Here is a 14,652-nt window from a genome sequence, read left to right as displayed (position 1 = left end):
TAAGGTTTGCTCTGTGTTTTACATGAGAAGAGGGCAAACATTATCTACTTGAAGGCCCTTGTGATAACACATGTTGAATACTAACCTCAGCAATTCACTTGCTGTAAATGTTTAGCGTTTAAACAAATGCACTTCTTTGTGATATTGTTATTAAAACTCGCCCAGGCCATTTGCATGATCCGCTTCAAATATTATACAATTTTAGTTTATCCATATCTGGAATCTGGTAACTTAGATTTTAAATTTTAAAGAGGGAGGGAGGAGGTGGTGTCCTGTAGGCTGTATCCTGCTATTACTTGATTTACTGTGATTCTAGCATGTAAGACCTGATCGTGCACTTAATAAGGGAGAGAAGTTATTTGCTCCTAAATACTACATCAAGGAGCATTATGTTGCCTAACTGTGAATGCCTTATTCTGTGGCACAACAAACAACAAATCTGCATCAGCTGATTTGCCATACCTGGACACGGCTGTGTGTTGCAAAGTGCTTCTTCAGTGTGCAGTCCAAGGCAGATATCTCCTCCATATGCTGGTGCTGGGTTTGTGCAGGAGCGGGTTCTCATGTAATGTCCTCCTCCACAAGTTGCTGAGCACTTTGACCAAGATGACCAACAAGACCAGCCTCCATCCACTGAAAAGACACAAAATACACATTGTTCCAAGTTAATCTATGACATGACATAATCCAACCCATTTTTCTCATATTCTGTGGATTTAATCAATGGCCCACTGAAATTACTGGACATTTTTAGGGGGCACTGAACATAGGTCCACAAATTTAATTTTATCACAACACGGTTTAATTTACAAATTTTAAAAGTCACTGGTATACTGGGAAGTCTGACAAAGCTACTCATCCATATAAGGCACTTTCAGTGGGTATCATAATAGTTTTAAGGCCAAAACCATTTTAAATTTCTTTTCCTTTTCTTTCCTCACTTGTGAGGAAATAAAATACCAAAGCTTGTTTAGCAGAAGTATCATAAGCTCAAAATAAATTATTATTCATAAAATAAAACAGCCCAAGAATATGAGCAGAGAGACTGAGGAATCCAGATTTTTTTTTGCAACCCAGGTGAGAGTACCTTAGCCCTATAATCCATTTCAACTGATCTAGCACAGCTGTAGTGTTTGATGGGCCAATATAATATTACAATTTTAATGTAGCTCTAGCATAGGTGCCAGCAGTAGAACAAGGACAGTAGTTCAAAAAAGCAGCAGACAAATGACAAAAAAGAGTTGCCACTTAACGTTTCGAACACAGGTTTTTGAAGATCCTTCCCAGATTGCTCTCCAGTCTGAGTTTTCACAAGGTTGCTCTAAAAGGTAGGCTGGATTTCACAGGAACCCCATCTGTCAGATGGCTTTTTGACACATGATTGCTAGACAGGCCTCTAACAAAAGTTTGACTCATTGCCTGCACTGGACTGTTTCCGCTTCAGCCTCTGTTCTTAAAGCTACTGCCACAGGATGTATTTTTGGCATTTATGGCCATATTGCAGCCCATCTGCCAAAGGCTTCCTATCTGCAGCCACATGACAAAGTCACATGTACTTCTCCCAGGGACAGTATTCCCTCTGCAAAGAATCTCAGTGTTTTGTTAATTTCTCTTCCAATTTTTTTTTGGGAAAAAAAAAAGTAACAAAAACCTAAACTTTCAAAATTTTCATAACCCACAAAAAAAAAATGAATTTGTTTTTTTTAAAGCATACTTATTTAAGATATTCCTTGTAAGAGATTACTTCATGGTTTTTTGAAACAATTGATTGCCACTGAAGTCTCCAAAACATTCATCCAGTGTTTCACAATGACTCCTTTTGACGATTTCTGTTCAATTAATCAAATAGCCTTTCAAGGAGTAAACCTGTTCCCACTGGTTTATTGAAATGCTATTCCATAATTATCTCTTACCAAAAAAAATATAGGTTCCAAATCTGGAAAAAATTAACTTACAATGAAAATATCTGTGTGGCATTTTCATTTAAATTCTCCTTAGATGGAGATGTAGAACGTTAAAAATATACTCATTTTGGTTTGGTAGCATTGAATGTCATAAGTGCATCCAGTGAGTTGAATAGAATGATTTCTGAGCAAAGGCTGCAACAGTGACAAAATTGAGCTAGGAGAATGTGGTTATTTTGATATTAAAACTTATTCATGCATTCTTTAATGTAATTTCAGACACAGCATACCCTCAGGTTCTCATCTGTTAATCAAACAGATAATTCGCTAGTGCATACCTAAGGCTATTAACTAATCCTGTAAGTGAAGTTGTTGAATATATAGCATTTTAGTCTCTGTATTGTTTGCAACATTATCCTATAAATCAGGAAAGCATGGATTTGGCACTTCCTTGCTAAGAACAACAACTGTAAAACCTTTTGCAAGTAATGTATCTGGCCTCTGAATAGCCTGATTGGATAGACAGGATTTATGGAATCTGGTACTATATTCCAAATACATAATCTAAATAAATTATTTCCATTATTAGGGAATTCAATGATTGCTACATTTTTTTCCCTGATATACTTATCAGCCAAATCATCTAGCTATACAGATTTATGGGAGAGTTTTATACCACCTATATTGCATCTCTGTAGAGTGCTTGACTTGTTCTCTTATTCATATAGTCACTGGAAAACAAATGCGTCTTTTTGCCAGAGATGAGTCTGTTAATGGAGGATTATGCAAGCTCATATCCAATAAATCCACAGGTTATTTGCCTTCAGTGCAGCTGAAACAGACTGTGCAATTTTATAACAAGTTGAAGACATGGAGACATTGGATCTTTTATTCAGAACTTGTCTCTCTCTTTTTTTTTGTTTTTAATTACGTCAAATAAAAGCAGAAGCTGTTACCTAAGCTATTCCTTTAATGCAATATTAAGGCTTTACCTTTCCAGATACTCCTTTTTTTTTTTTTTCAAATGATCCTTGACTAGCTCAAATGAATCATCAGAGACATTTCTGCTGTAGTGTGCAGACCTCCACAAAACAGAATGACAGCCTGAGATTGCCTAGACAGAAGATAAATTGTCTGCAAACATTACCTGTGGCTTGTTCGCTGTAATGGAGACAGTGACCCTCAACACTTTCAATCGACCAGAGTGAGAATTACAGTGCACACACTGAAACTGCCATCTGTAAACTATCTATAGGTGGACGAGAACACAAAGAGCAACGTGACGTCTAGGAATGTCACCATGTTCCACAGCTGTGGTGACCATGGCTATACTATAAGCCTCCAGATGTAAAGGAAGAAGTTGATCTGGGGATAATGGGAAAGGACAGACATAATATAACAGATAACGTTAGATTTGATCATGGTTGAACTGGACAGTGTAATTATAACTGTTTTTCTTAGTGCCTATTTACTGACAGGCTGCCATCCTAAATGTCTAGGCTTTTCAAGGACTATCATAACTACCTCTTTCATTTGTCCCCAGAACTTTTTTTTCTCAGTAACAAAGGATGATAAAGCATCATCATGGTTAAATAAGATCAAAGGAGTGGGTATTTACTGCTTGAGTTTTTACAAGACCTAAATAGAGCTCTGTGGTTTCTTTCATCTTTCTTTAAAGTTGCTTAGCAACACAGCACCATCTGTTGTTTTTTTTTTTTCTTTTTTCTTTTTGTCATGGAGTCCTTAATGTTATTTCTGCTTCTTATAGGAGGAAAAATACACAGCTGCAAGGAAAGTTCCAGTCACTACAGTTTCTTTACATAACAGTTTTGTAGAGCTGTTGGACAAAAGAAAGTCATTAAAGCATTTCCACAATGAAAGACACAAAGAGTCTTTGCATTTTGTGACAATTACTGAAGTTGGTCCCTTTTGGAGGAAGGCACCCTTCAGCTAGCAGGGTGCTCTCAAACAATGCTCTTTCCTTTACAGTAAAGCAAACAACTTTTTGCCTACTGGCTGTTGTTGTGGTTAATAAATATTTCTTCACGATAATAAAAAAAAACAAACCATAGGGAAGAATATGTTCTAGGGAGAAACAGTGTACAGAAATGGGATGTCCAGGGGACAAGATAAAACATCCACACTACTGGAGAATTTCCAAGAGACAATTAAGTAAACTGGATACCTTGCTATGCACTTTGGGTTTTACAAGGAAGCGGAAGAAAGCGTGGGCAGGCACACTGACCTCACCCGCTTTCATGAGAACAGACCGGATCACAGGCTCTTTCATATACTGTCTCATCTCATTGCAAATTTAAAAAACAAAAAAAAAAATATGTTTTTTTTTGGTGTATGTCTTTAGGTTTATAACTTTTCATGTTCATCTTTTTGAAAGTGTAGCAAAAGAGAATAAAAAATGCTGAGATATCAGTCTTTTCTATATCCATGAAGGAGTATAAAGGGGCAGTAGTCCTTTCCACCCACCAAAGTGCAGATGGTGTGCTTCCCAGTGATTGAGTAAAAGTTAAATTCGGGGACACAGAGTGTTTGGCAGCCTACGGACTTAGGAGAGTACTGCTCCTCTCCAGACACCTGGGGATCATCCCATTCCACATCACTTAGTCTACTACTTTTTCCTAATCCTGTGGGATATTGCTGCATATGTTTCAGTGTGGAAAAGAGCAATTTTTACACCATAGTTTGCAAAGGCAAAGTCTCGTTTCTGTGATGCTACAGTTACCTTTTATTCATAAAAGCAATGCTGGATGAAACAGTCAACATAGTGTGGTGCAGAAACACAGAAGGCAAATGAATGCTTCTAAGGAAAGTACAAGAACAATATCTAAGGACCAATTCAGGTTTAAATCTGTAACTGAGACACTTAAGTTAGAAAACCAACAGTTGTTTCCAAAAGGGAGTTCAGTCCTCTCCTCACTGGCTGCAAAAGCAGCCTAGAGACACCAATGTATGTGGATAGACAGGCTTCAGCAGCCTCTGAAACAAGCTTTATTGGGTCAGAGCAATTTTTTCCCCCTGATTTAGAAAGTGCAGGATAAACTTTGTCTGTTCCTTAAAATATATTCCTATATCCTTTTGGCCAAGTATGACTTCAAGGAAAAAAAAATACAGGAGAACAGAAAAAGCAATAATGAAGAAAAAACCAACAAGCAATAACTGGCTTTAGGGGATGCACAAATAACTTAAACAGTCTTTCAGGGAGTTTTGTACATCTAAAGTCTTTAATTTTTTTTAGCACATTTATGATATCTGAATTTATTCAGTTCTTCTCAGCCAAAATGTCATAACTAGAGCAAAATAAAAATACTATAACAAAAATTTGAAACTGGTAAAATCTCAAAATATTGTCATGAAGTATCAGAATTTCAAATGTAAGAGACAGCACCTTTCCTTTCCCTCTGATCCACCACTAAGGTCTAAGAAGAAAAGGGAACAGAAATTCATGTAGCTCATCCTACCCAATGGCGCTTATGTAGCTATGCTTTAAACTCCTAATTAAGGCACATTGGTCAAGTGTCTCTATGTGCAAAAGAATAAAAGAGAAAGTAACAAGAAATAAAACAAACCCAAAAACTATGAAATGTCTTCTCCTACAGTAATAACTGAAGATATGTGTAATATTGTGAGCTAAGATAGAATTCCTTACATTTGGTTATTACTATTTTCAGGTAGACAAATATTTTAGTTAGTAAATTCCTGTAATTTTTTCTAAATTTGCAGAATTTACCATTCAAGCAATCCTTCTCTTCATCATCTACTTTTCTTTGTTAGCCTAAATATCTTGCAAGTCCCCAAGGATAACAAAACCCTAATATGTCTGATTATAGATTCCTTTCTTTTCATATTGACCATGTATTAGTAACTGAAAGAAAACAGAAATGTCACTGGGCACTCACAGATCCTTTCCATAGTTATTGAGGCTGTTCAGTGCTTTTCAGCTCAACTCTGAGCCACAAAGAAGGGGCCGACGTACAGGGCCAAAGCATAATTTGCTAGTGCAAGACAACAGTGCAAATTCTCCTACCCTACCCCTCAGAGCAGTATGGCCACAAAGAAGCTGAGTACTGGGAACAGGCCTTACCCTACACTAACTTCCAAACTATTTCTACAGATTATTTGGGAGCATGCTAGACAGAGACAAGAGCGCCTTGTACGCTTGGTGATTGCTCCATGGGCTTTTTCATTGTGTCAGTCGTTCAGAGCACTTAGTGTCTTCCAGTACGACACTGTGCTCAGATTAATTGATTTAGAAGCCTAAAGTCCTATTGACTTTCAGCATGACTTAAGCACTGCTCCATATATTTCTTCATCACTCATCTGTTTCATCAGTTTGCATCATAAGGGTTTGATCCTGGCTGCAATAAGCAGAACAGGGAGCAAAACAGAACCTGAGCCTGCACTAGCAGGAAGGCTTCTTTATGGCTGCCATCTCACCCCTTCCTACTAACCAGAGTATTTCTGAAAGGCTAATGACTGAATTGATCTGGGCCAGCAGGGAGCAGGTGAAACTGTCCTTATTTCGAGGGAGCTCAGGTAAATCTTAGGAATCACCAAATCGTTCTTAGTCACATTTTTATTTCTAGTACCATGGCCATTACTTTCAGGCTGAGGTCAGAGGAAAATCTCCGCATATTCCTTAGACTTTCTGTCTGCACCTCGCTTACTCACATGGGCAAGAATGAACTATGCACAGTCCCTGGTTTTCTCCTCGATGCTCACAGTGGCAAGAAGGGCCTGAGGTGTTTACTCCTACTCAGTGCCTGAAACTCCATCTACAGCCTAGTTCACGTCAGGAGAGTATAGTCAATACCACTATGTGATCTGCACCTACACCAACCTTTCTCATAAACACCTGCAAGGGCCGTGTGATCAAATTCTAAACAGGGACATTTTAGAAACTCACTTGGGTAGCTAGGGTAAGAATGACTTTATACAGCTGTCCTAAATATAAGGACCTAGAAAATGAAATCTACTCCCTAGCACAGTGATTAACAAGAAGGCTGAAAAGTGATCACCATGGTTTCTTTTACTGGCTTTTATCCTCCCTACTGTGGAGTCTGACAGGTTTGTACATGTGGGCCTGGAGCAAAGGCTGTTCACTCACGTATTGTTTATGTCTCCCCTTTCTTCATGAGCTGTCATGAATGCCAACCTAATACATGTTCATGTTTACCCACCAATTTAACTTTTTGCAACTTTCATTAGAAATTGAGAGAATTCAATTTCATCAGTATGCTTCTCTACCAAAAAAAAAATTATTCCCTTTCTACAAATTTATAATCAGGTCTGATTTATGGATAAGCCTTATTCTGCAACCATTTTTTATTCTCCCATGTCTTAAAGAAAAAAAAAATTAATTACATCCACCACTTGCAATGTTTTCCCTTCAGATTTATCTGAGATCTGACTTAGTCCCTTACATTTCTTTTTAATTACTGGCAAACAGTAGTTCTGTAGTAGAGGAACTTTGTGATTCGTTGCAGGCTATCATACATCTAAATCCTTTATTCAGGCTCTATATCTTCATGCAAATTTGCTACTAAAAAGAAGAATGAAACTTGTCTCTGAAGAAAGTTACTAGATATATTAGGACACTTCTTCAGAAAGGCCCACCACACTCTATAACAACTGATCTTTAAAAATATTTTCAAATTCAAAGATAGCAGAAGAGGGAATAATTTTTATATAAAGTACAATTTCAAGTTCTGCTTTACAACTTTGTGTATTTTAATTTTGGGTATTGGCTAACTCATAAACAACAAAGACACCAAACTTATGTCTGCATAACTATGTGTTTTACTAGTTGGAACAATTTCTTTCAAAAAATATAACAGCATACTAGCTGCAGAGCTAATTAAAAATATCACTTCTGAAAACCTTTAACTTATTTTAACATTGAAAAAATCCAATAAAATTCAAGACAGAATTTATTTTAAGAATCAACAGCAAGTGATGAACAACAAATCTGGCCTTGTTTTATACATAATCTGGGCCCATTTAATGAATGCGCTGCAGTTACTTGTGAACAGAGCTGTTAGCTATTACCGTACCACTCGCTTCAAAGAAAGCTGAAGGCAGTGTCTCATGGAAGGATTCCCTTTGCAAGGGAAGAAGGAGCCCATGAGGAGGTGAGGTGCTATGTTCTAACTTGCTTCACCCATTTTGTGCATCCCTGGGGAGGCTTGCAGATGTTAGTACAATGGTCTCCTAAATCTATTGCATTACTGTCAATCTTCAAAATTTTTCACAGATGAATAGTGCAGTCACATGAAACAGAATTGTTTATAATTTTATTATTCAAGATAAGCAAGGTGTTATGATTGCAGTTCAGGAACTAATGAACTAGAGCATACACTAGTGCTGTGCCAACGTGGAGAAGATTTGGGACAGAATTTTATAATTCTCTGCCAACTGTTGGTTTTCTGCTGATTCTCTTTCACCTCTCTCTCACATTGCTTGGTGTAGAAAACATGGCCACACTTCACTGATCATGCCTCTAAGCTCAGAAATAAGCATATTATCTCTTACCTTGATCTCCTCAGATGCCTACACTGCCAGATAGAGAAGCTACACAATGAGCATCTAAAGCTACTTTCCTCCTCCGTGGATGCAGCAAGAAAATTTCATCGGAAAGTACTGGCTTGTTGTGCTCAAGTGCCTTTTTCAGAACCTTGCTGGCTCAGTGGGTGTTCACCCAGGCCTAAACAGGGATCCCCAACAGAAATTCCCTTTGGATCTGCCCCACCAGCAGGAGAGCTGGAGCACGGAATGACTCAGGGGGCTGCCTGAGGCATTCAGGTTGCCAAGCAATCCTACTGTTCCCATTAGCCATAAAACTGCAGAGAAGTTCACTTTCACTGAGCAGTCAAAACAGTCACAAAGCTGCTGGGTTTGTGGGATATCTGCCAAAATATATTACTTAGGTTCAATTCAAGAAGGAAGTGTGTTTTTCAAAGCACAGATCTACTGCTTAGATTCTGAAGCAGAGAATGGACAGTGACTTTCAAAGGGCTTAGAAAGCCTAGGAAAAGCACTGCAATTATAAGATTGGACAAAATACTCACACTAAAAAAATATATCCATGATTTAGGGAACATAGTTTTAACTTGTAACGATACAGATATATCCACACATAGATAAATACAGACAGACACACATATGTTTTACTATAGTAATAAACATATGTAGTAAGTATATTGCCATAGTAATCCTTCAGGTCCACACTTGAATAAACGCCAAAAGCTCCAAGTCTTCAACAATAAAATATGCAGCCCTGTTATACATAATTAATACAATTAAAGATGCATGAAATCTTGTTTCTAAATTTACTTGTTGATACTGGAAAGAACTGAGTCTCTCAGTCATTATCCTTCTTCCTCTCTGCGGTTTCTTACCTTGCATTCTTTCCTTCTATTCCAATTGCACTTTCTTTTCCTCATGTGTTCTATATCCCTCCCCTTTCTTTTTCCACAAAGCCTCTGCAAAGCTCAAAAGCCTTTGAATTTGGATGTCTGTTTTATGAAAGGTGAGAGGTGACTGAAACCAAGATTTTTTTTTTCCCCCAAATGTCTAGGATACAACAATGATTTATAACCAAAAGTAGTTTCTTGAAAACATATATGCTACTTGTAATCCTTTTTATAGAATCATAAAACAACTTTCAATGAAGGAGAAGCTCAAGATTCCAAGAAGAATCTTTATGGCTTACTTGAGTTACCATCAAGTTTCATGTTCGGTTCTGAACTTTATTTGCTAGAGGCTCTATACTCAAAAGTTAGCACAGGTTTAATGCCAGTAACCACTATCATGAAAATGAGATCTTGAGTTTAAATAAAGACTAAGCCAGATTTCTCATGTCTTGCCAGATTTCATATGTCTTTCTTCTCTTATAATTTTACTTATTAAAATTACATTTTTTACAGTCATGGTCTCACAAGTGAAAAAAGACATAGCTGTTAATACTGTTGATGATAAACTGATTGACATCACTTGGGAATCTTACCCGAATCCACTTATATGATAAAAGTAAATTGAGCTGTAGTTTATTCAAAAACCAAAACAAAATCCAATATCATCAACTAAAAATAAAAAACAAACAACCAAATAAACGATTGCAAGATATAGCCTTCTGTCATTTCAGTTGACTCTTACCTGGACAAGGCAAAATGTTGCATTCCTGGTACTCTAGAGATGGGCCGAGGCAAGGAAGTCCCCCGTACTTGGGCTCAGGATTGCTGCAGACCCGTTTGCGATTCCGTATACCTCTACTGCAGTCACGACTGCACTGAGACCATGGAGACCAGGGTGACCAGGCACCATTGATGGTATGAGCAGAATATCGTCCAGAACGCAAGAAATCCCCTGACAATCCTAATAAAATAAGGATTGAAAAAAAACCAATACTGAATTAAAGCAGTATTTCACCCCAAAACAACCTTTTCCTCTTCAAATTACTCCTAGGCTTGTAACAGTAACACGACACCAGGAGGGTCTTGTCCTTTAGTCTCATAATCCAAACCCTAGTTTCATCTCAAGAATCTCTTCCATAATAGAAATTCCATAATCACTTGCACAGTGGCGACTTGGATCTAACTCTTTAGTTAAAGCTTTACAGCTGCATTGAATTCAGTAACGAATGAAATAAACTTACTCCACCTGAGGATGATAAAAAGTATCTGTTTCTTGCACAGTAATTGTAATCAGAAAATCTCCAGACTCATTACATAGGTAATATTGCCTCTGTTTTGGAGGAAGAAGGTGGCACAGAAGATAGGACTGAGCTGCCTGTGACCTCTCATCAAGCCAGCTCCTCTGGTCCTATGACAGGACTCTGCCCAGCCCATCTTCACTAATGCTTGCTGTTCCCAGAGGCTCACAGTTGTCCTAGAAAGCAATGGACTGTACTTATCCTAACCATAGTCAGACTTCAGACAGTGTACAGCAATAATTCTGCGAAATCTAGTGAGTCTGTCCTGTGAAGAGCAATGCTTTGCCACTTTAAAAAAAAAACAAAAACAAAACCAAAACCAGTTTATTTTCCACTGAGTTGAAGTGTTCTAAACCACATATAAGCTATGAAAACCACCCTTTTGGAGACACACATTCTAGAATACTTCCTAGTTAAAATAACCATCTGGCAAGTGGAAAACATCTTTTCTAAGTGAGTTTAGTACTGAGAAAAGGCATTAGACTAAACAGTGGCGGAGACTGAAGTCCACTATTTATCAGTGAAAGGGGAACACACAGAATCTTGTTCACAGTATACAACCAATATGCCCGGATGTAGCCTTAGGTGAAGTTCTAATAATCTGCAGAGCATTTGAGTATCTTTGTCACTTTCAGGCTTGGTCCTGCATGGAAGAAGACTCCCTCAACTCTACTCAGCTCAGCAATGAACTCACTCTTGAGCATTACCTCTAAGTATCACTACTAAGCACCTCCAGCAACACTACTGGGATCTCCTACTGTTGCCAAAGTGGTTCACCTTCCTCAGTCCTAGTATCACTGGAAACGCTATGATTAATGGACAACTAACTGCTGCTTTTATTACAAGCACTTGTTTAAGTAGTTGGGATGAGAGAAGGTCCTGTGAATGTACTTAAAATAGCAGAGGATGTGGCTGCTTGCCTACGCTAGAGCTTCAGTATTGCTAATACACATACAGATGAATGGTATCATCAACACTGGGAAAATGCATGGGACTGTTTGCAGCTTGAAATGCAACACAAGCTTTCATTCTTAAGAAATTGTTTTATGCTCTACCCACAAGCCCAAACTGTGCTGTCCCCAATACTGTGGGAGTATCAAATGGAGACAAAGAAATAGAAGATGTACTGAATCACATACTGAAAGCAGCTACAAGTAATACTGTGAGGAGGTTGCCCAACAGGAGTCCTGGACGGAACAGGACCAGTACTCTGCATAACCAGAGTGGTGGAGCCCCTCATTTGTGGTGTCCAGTACTGAAACAATTATGCCCTACATCTAATTGTGCTTATGCCATTAGAAATACTGCTTAAGTTCTGCCCTGAAAAGTACATTCACAATTATCCCAAAATAGATGAGACTCTGCATTTTTTTTTATTCAACACCTGATAACAACATGCAATATCGGAATGATGATGCAGTGACACAGAAATACTTGTATTAAGAAACTGTTGAAATTAAGAAAACAGCAGAACAGCAATATAAAAATGACTAAAAATGAGGAAAACCTTCCAGTGAGTATAGAGGGTAACTATTTCTCTCCTGCTGAGCCAGATTATTTTACACAGATATTAAAAGCAGCATTTCAAGAAACATGATTCACATTCAAATCCAAGGAGGGAGCAAGGAGAGAGAAATAGTATGGGAATTATGAAGACAGGTCCACTTTTCAGCTCTGTGAGAGCCTTTTTTTTTTTTGCAATTTTGTATCACTTTGGTGATGGAAATGCCCAGCTTATGCACACAGTGAGCTGTGAGACCAAAATAACAGTATTGTTTTATACCAGAAATTTAAATAAAGGGTTTTTTTTTTAATATTAAATTAACAGCAATGCAAACAATGGAAAAAGTGCTAATTGGACCAGACTGCCCGTCATTTTCTTTATAAAACACTTCAGTGTGCATCACTTCATACCAATACTAGGATGTTCTGAAGACATTTTTGCAGAACAGGTATAGCTTTTTTAGTCCAAAGGAAAATGTGTGACCTTATTTGCCATTATGATATTAGATTTCTTGCTATTTAAATTGAGGAGTGGGCAGGAGAATCCTCTAAGGGAAAACTCTGAGGTACTCTTCAGCTCTGAAACAGAAGAATATTCTAAAGAATCTTTTCAGTGTGGAGTTTAGTCTGCAGCAAGTGTTCCCCTGTGTTTTCTTCTTTCGAAAACATTAAAAAAATTATTACAAGGAGTAGTATTTTCTCAGTTTTACAGTAATTCATACAGTGTTCATAGAGAAGCTTTTAGAATCCTCTCTTTAGACAGAAACTGCACATTAAAAAATTAACATTATGACACTAATGACATTAAAAATAACAAGATCAGCTTACATTCTGGAAATACCGTACTATATATTCCTTGAACAACCTTATAGCCTTCTACAAGGAGGTGACTAAGTTCATGGATGAGGGGAGAACAGTGGATGTTATTTTAGTAAGATTTTTGACACTGTCTCTCATAACTTCCTGATAGACAAGTCAATAAAGTATGCACAACTCCATGCAACAGTAATTTGAGGCCAATCATCTAGAAAGTAACTCTGCAAAGAAGGATCTCAGGGTCCTGGTGGACAGCAAGCTGACTGTGAGTCAGCAATGTTCCCTTGTGGCAAAGAAGGCTAACAATTTCCCAGGTTGCATTGGGAGGACCCCTGCCACTAGGTCAAGGGAGGTGATCCTTCTCAGCAGTGCTGAGATCCCATCTGGAGTGCTGGGCCCAGCTCTGGGCTACCCAGTATAAGAAAGATATGGACTTACTGAAGCAAATCAGGGCAGTGCCAAAGGATGATTAAGGGCCTGGAGAATCTTTCATATGAGAGGAGGCTGAGAGCTGGGACTGTTCAACCTGGAGAAGAGAAGGCTCAGGGGGATCTCGTTAATGTGTATAAATACCTGATGAGGGGAATAAAGAAGAGGGATCCAGGCTCTTCTCAGTAGTACCCACCAACAGGACAAGACGCAATGGGCACAAATTAAAACACATAAAATTCCATCTTAACACAAAAACCTAACTTTTTACTGTGATTACGGTCAACTATTGGAACAGGTTGCCCTTAGAGGTTGTGTAGTCTCCATCTGTGGAGATATTAAAAACTCAACTTTACAAGGTCCTGGGCAACCAGTACTAGGTGACCCTGAATGAACAGGGGGATTGGACTAGATAATCTCAAGAGGTTCCTTCCAACCTAAACGATTCAATGATATTTAAGTACAATGCAAAAAAAAAAAAGAAAAAAAAATACGTAGTTTTACTTTTTATAAGCAGCTTTACTTTTATCTGGACTCTTATGAAAAGTAAACATGATCCATTTCTTCTATTAAGGAGATTATTCAAGACATGACTATTTTCCTATTATTCTTGCATATTCATACTTTCCACACCTAAAATCTCCTTTGCTGATTGTATTCAGAAGTTACTTGCAACTTCTATTGGAAGGAGAACACCGTGAACAGATGGATTATAAATCTGTTTTATAGATTATTCCAAGGATCTTTCTTGAGTATTGTAAGAGTTTAGGCCTCTGAAGATGTGCAGAGAGAAACTAAGCAGGTGTTTGTCTCTTTCAAATACACTAAGGAAAAGAATATGAGAGATTATTTCTTTCAGAAGATGGCAAGGCACAGAACGGCTGGCTCTCTGAACACAAAACTCTGAAGAGTACCTTTGGCAATGACAGAAAACTCACTCAATGTAAGTATCCCATCATTGCAGCCTCTGCATTTCTACAAAAATTGTAAATATTTCCTTCATAGACAATGCAAAAAAAAAAAAAGTGTCATGGGAACAAAATTATTGGACATAAACATAGCAGAAGCTACAACATAAACTACATAGATATTAGAGGAGAAATCTAAGAGAAAAGAAGTCAGCTGAAAATTAAAGTAATGAGACAGCATTCTGTAACAAAGTCCTTCAGTTTCAGGACCTTGTGCTTCTGAGGCATTTTCACTGTGATACAACTCAGATAATGAATTCTTTTTTTTTTAAATAGAAGTTGTTCAATATCCTGTATAGCTAATATT

General features: G+C 37.8%; 1 protein-coding gene across 4 annotated transcripts in view; it reads right to left on the bottom strand.

Moving 5' to 3' along the window:
* Positions 1–14,652, bottom strand: part of SEMA5A (semaphorin 5A) — a 331,427-nt gene that overhangs the window by 16,742 nt on the left and 300,033 nt on the right. For all 4 annotated transcript variants that reach the window (XM_086740401.1, XM_086740400.1, XM_086740399.1 and 1 more), the window contains 2 exons: positions 10,074–10,292; positions 463–633 (listed from right to left, as the gene is read on the bottom strand). In XM_086740401.1, the coding sequence (XP_086596527.1) occupies positions 463–633; positions 10,074–10,292 (390 nt within the window). The remainder of the gene's footprint in view (positions 1–462; positions 634–10,073; positions 10,293–14,652) is intronic.

Source organism: Chlamydotis macqueenii, chromosome 2 (assembly GCF_036417535.1).
Source record: "Chlamydotis macqueenii isolate bChlMac1 chromosome 2, bChlMac1.mat, whole genome shotgun sequence".
In the NCBI taxonomy this organism is placed as follows: Eukaryota; Metazoa; Chordata; class Aves; order Otidiformes; family Otididae; genus Chlamydotis; species Chlamydotis macqueenii.
The sequence above is the reverse complement of the archived record's forward strand: the minus strand, read 5'-3'. Positions and strand labels throughout refer to the sequence as shown.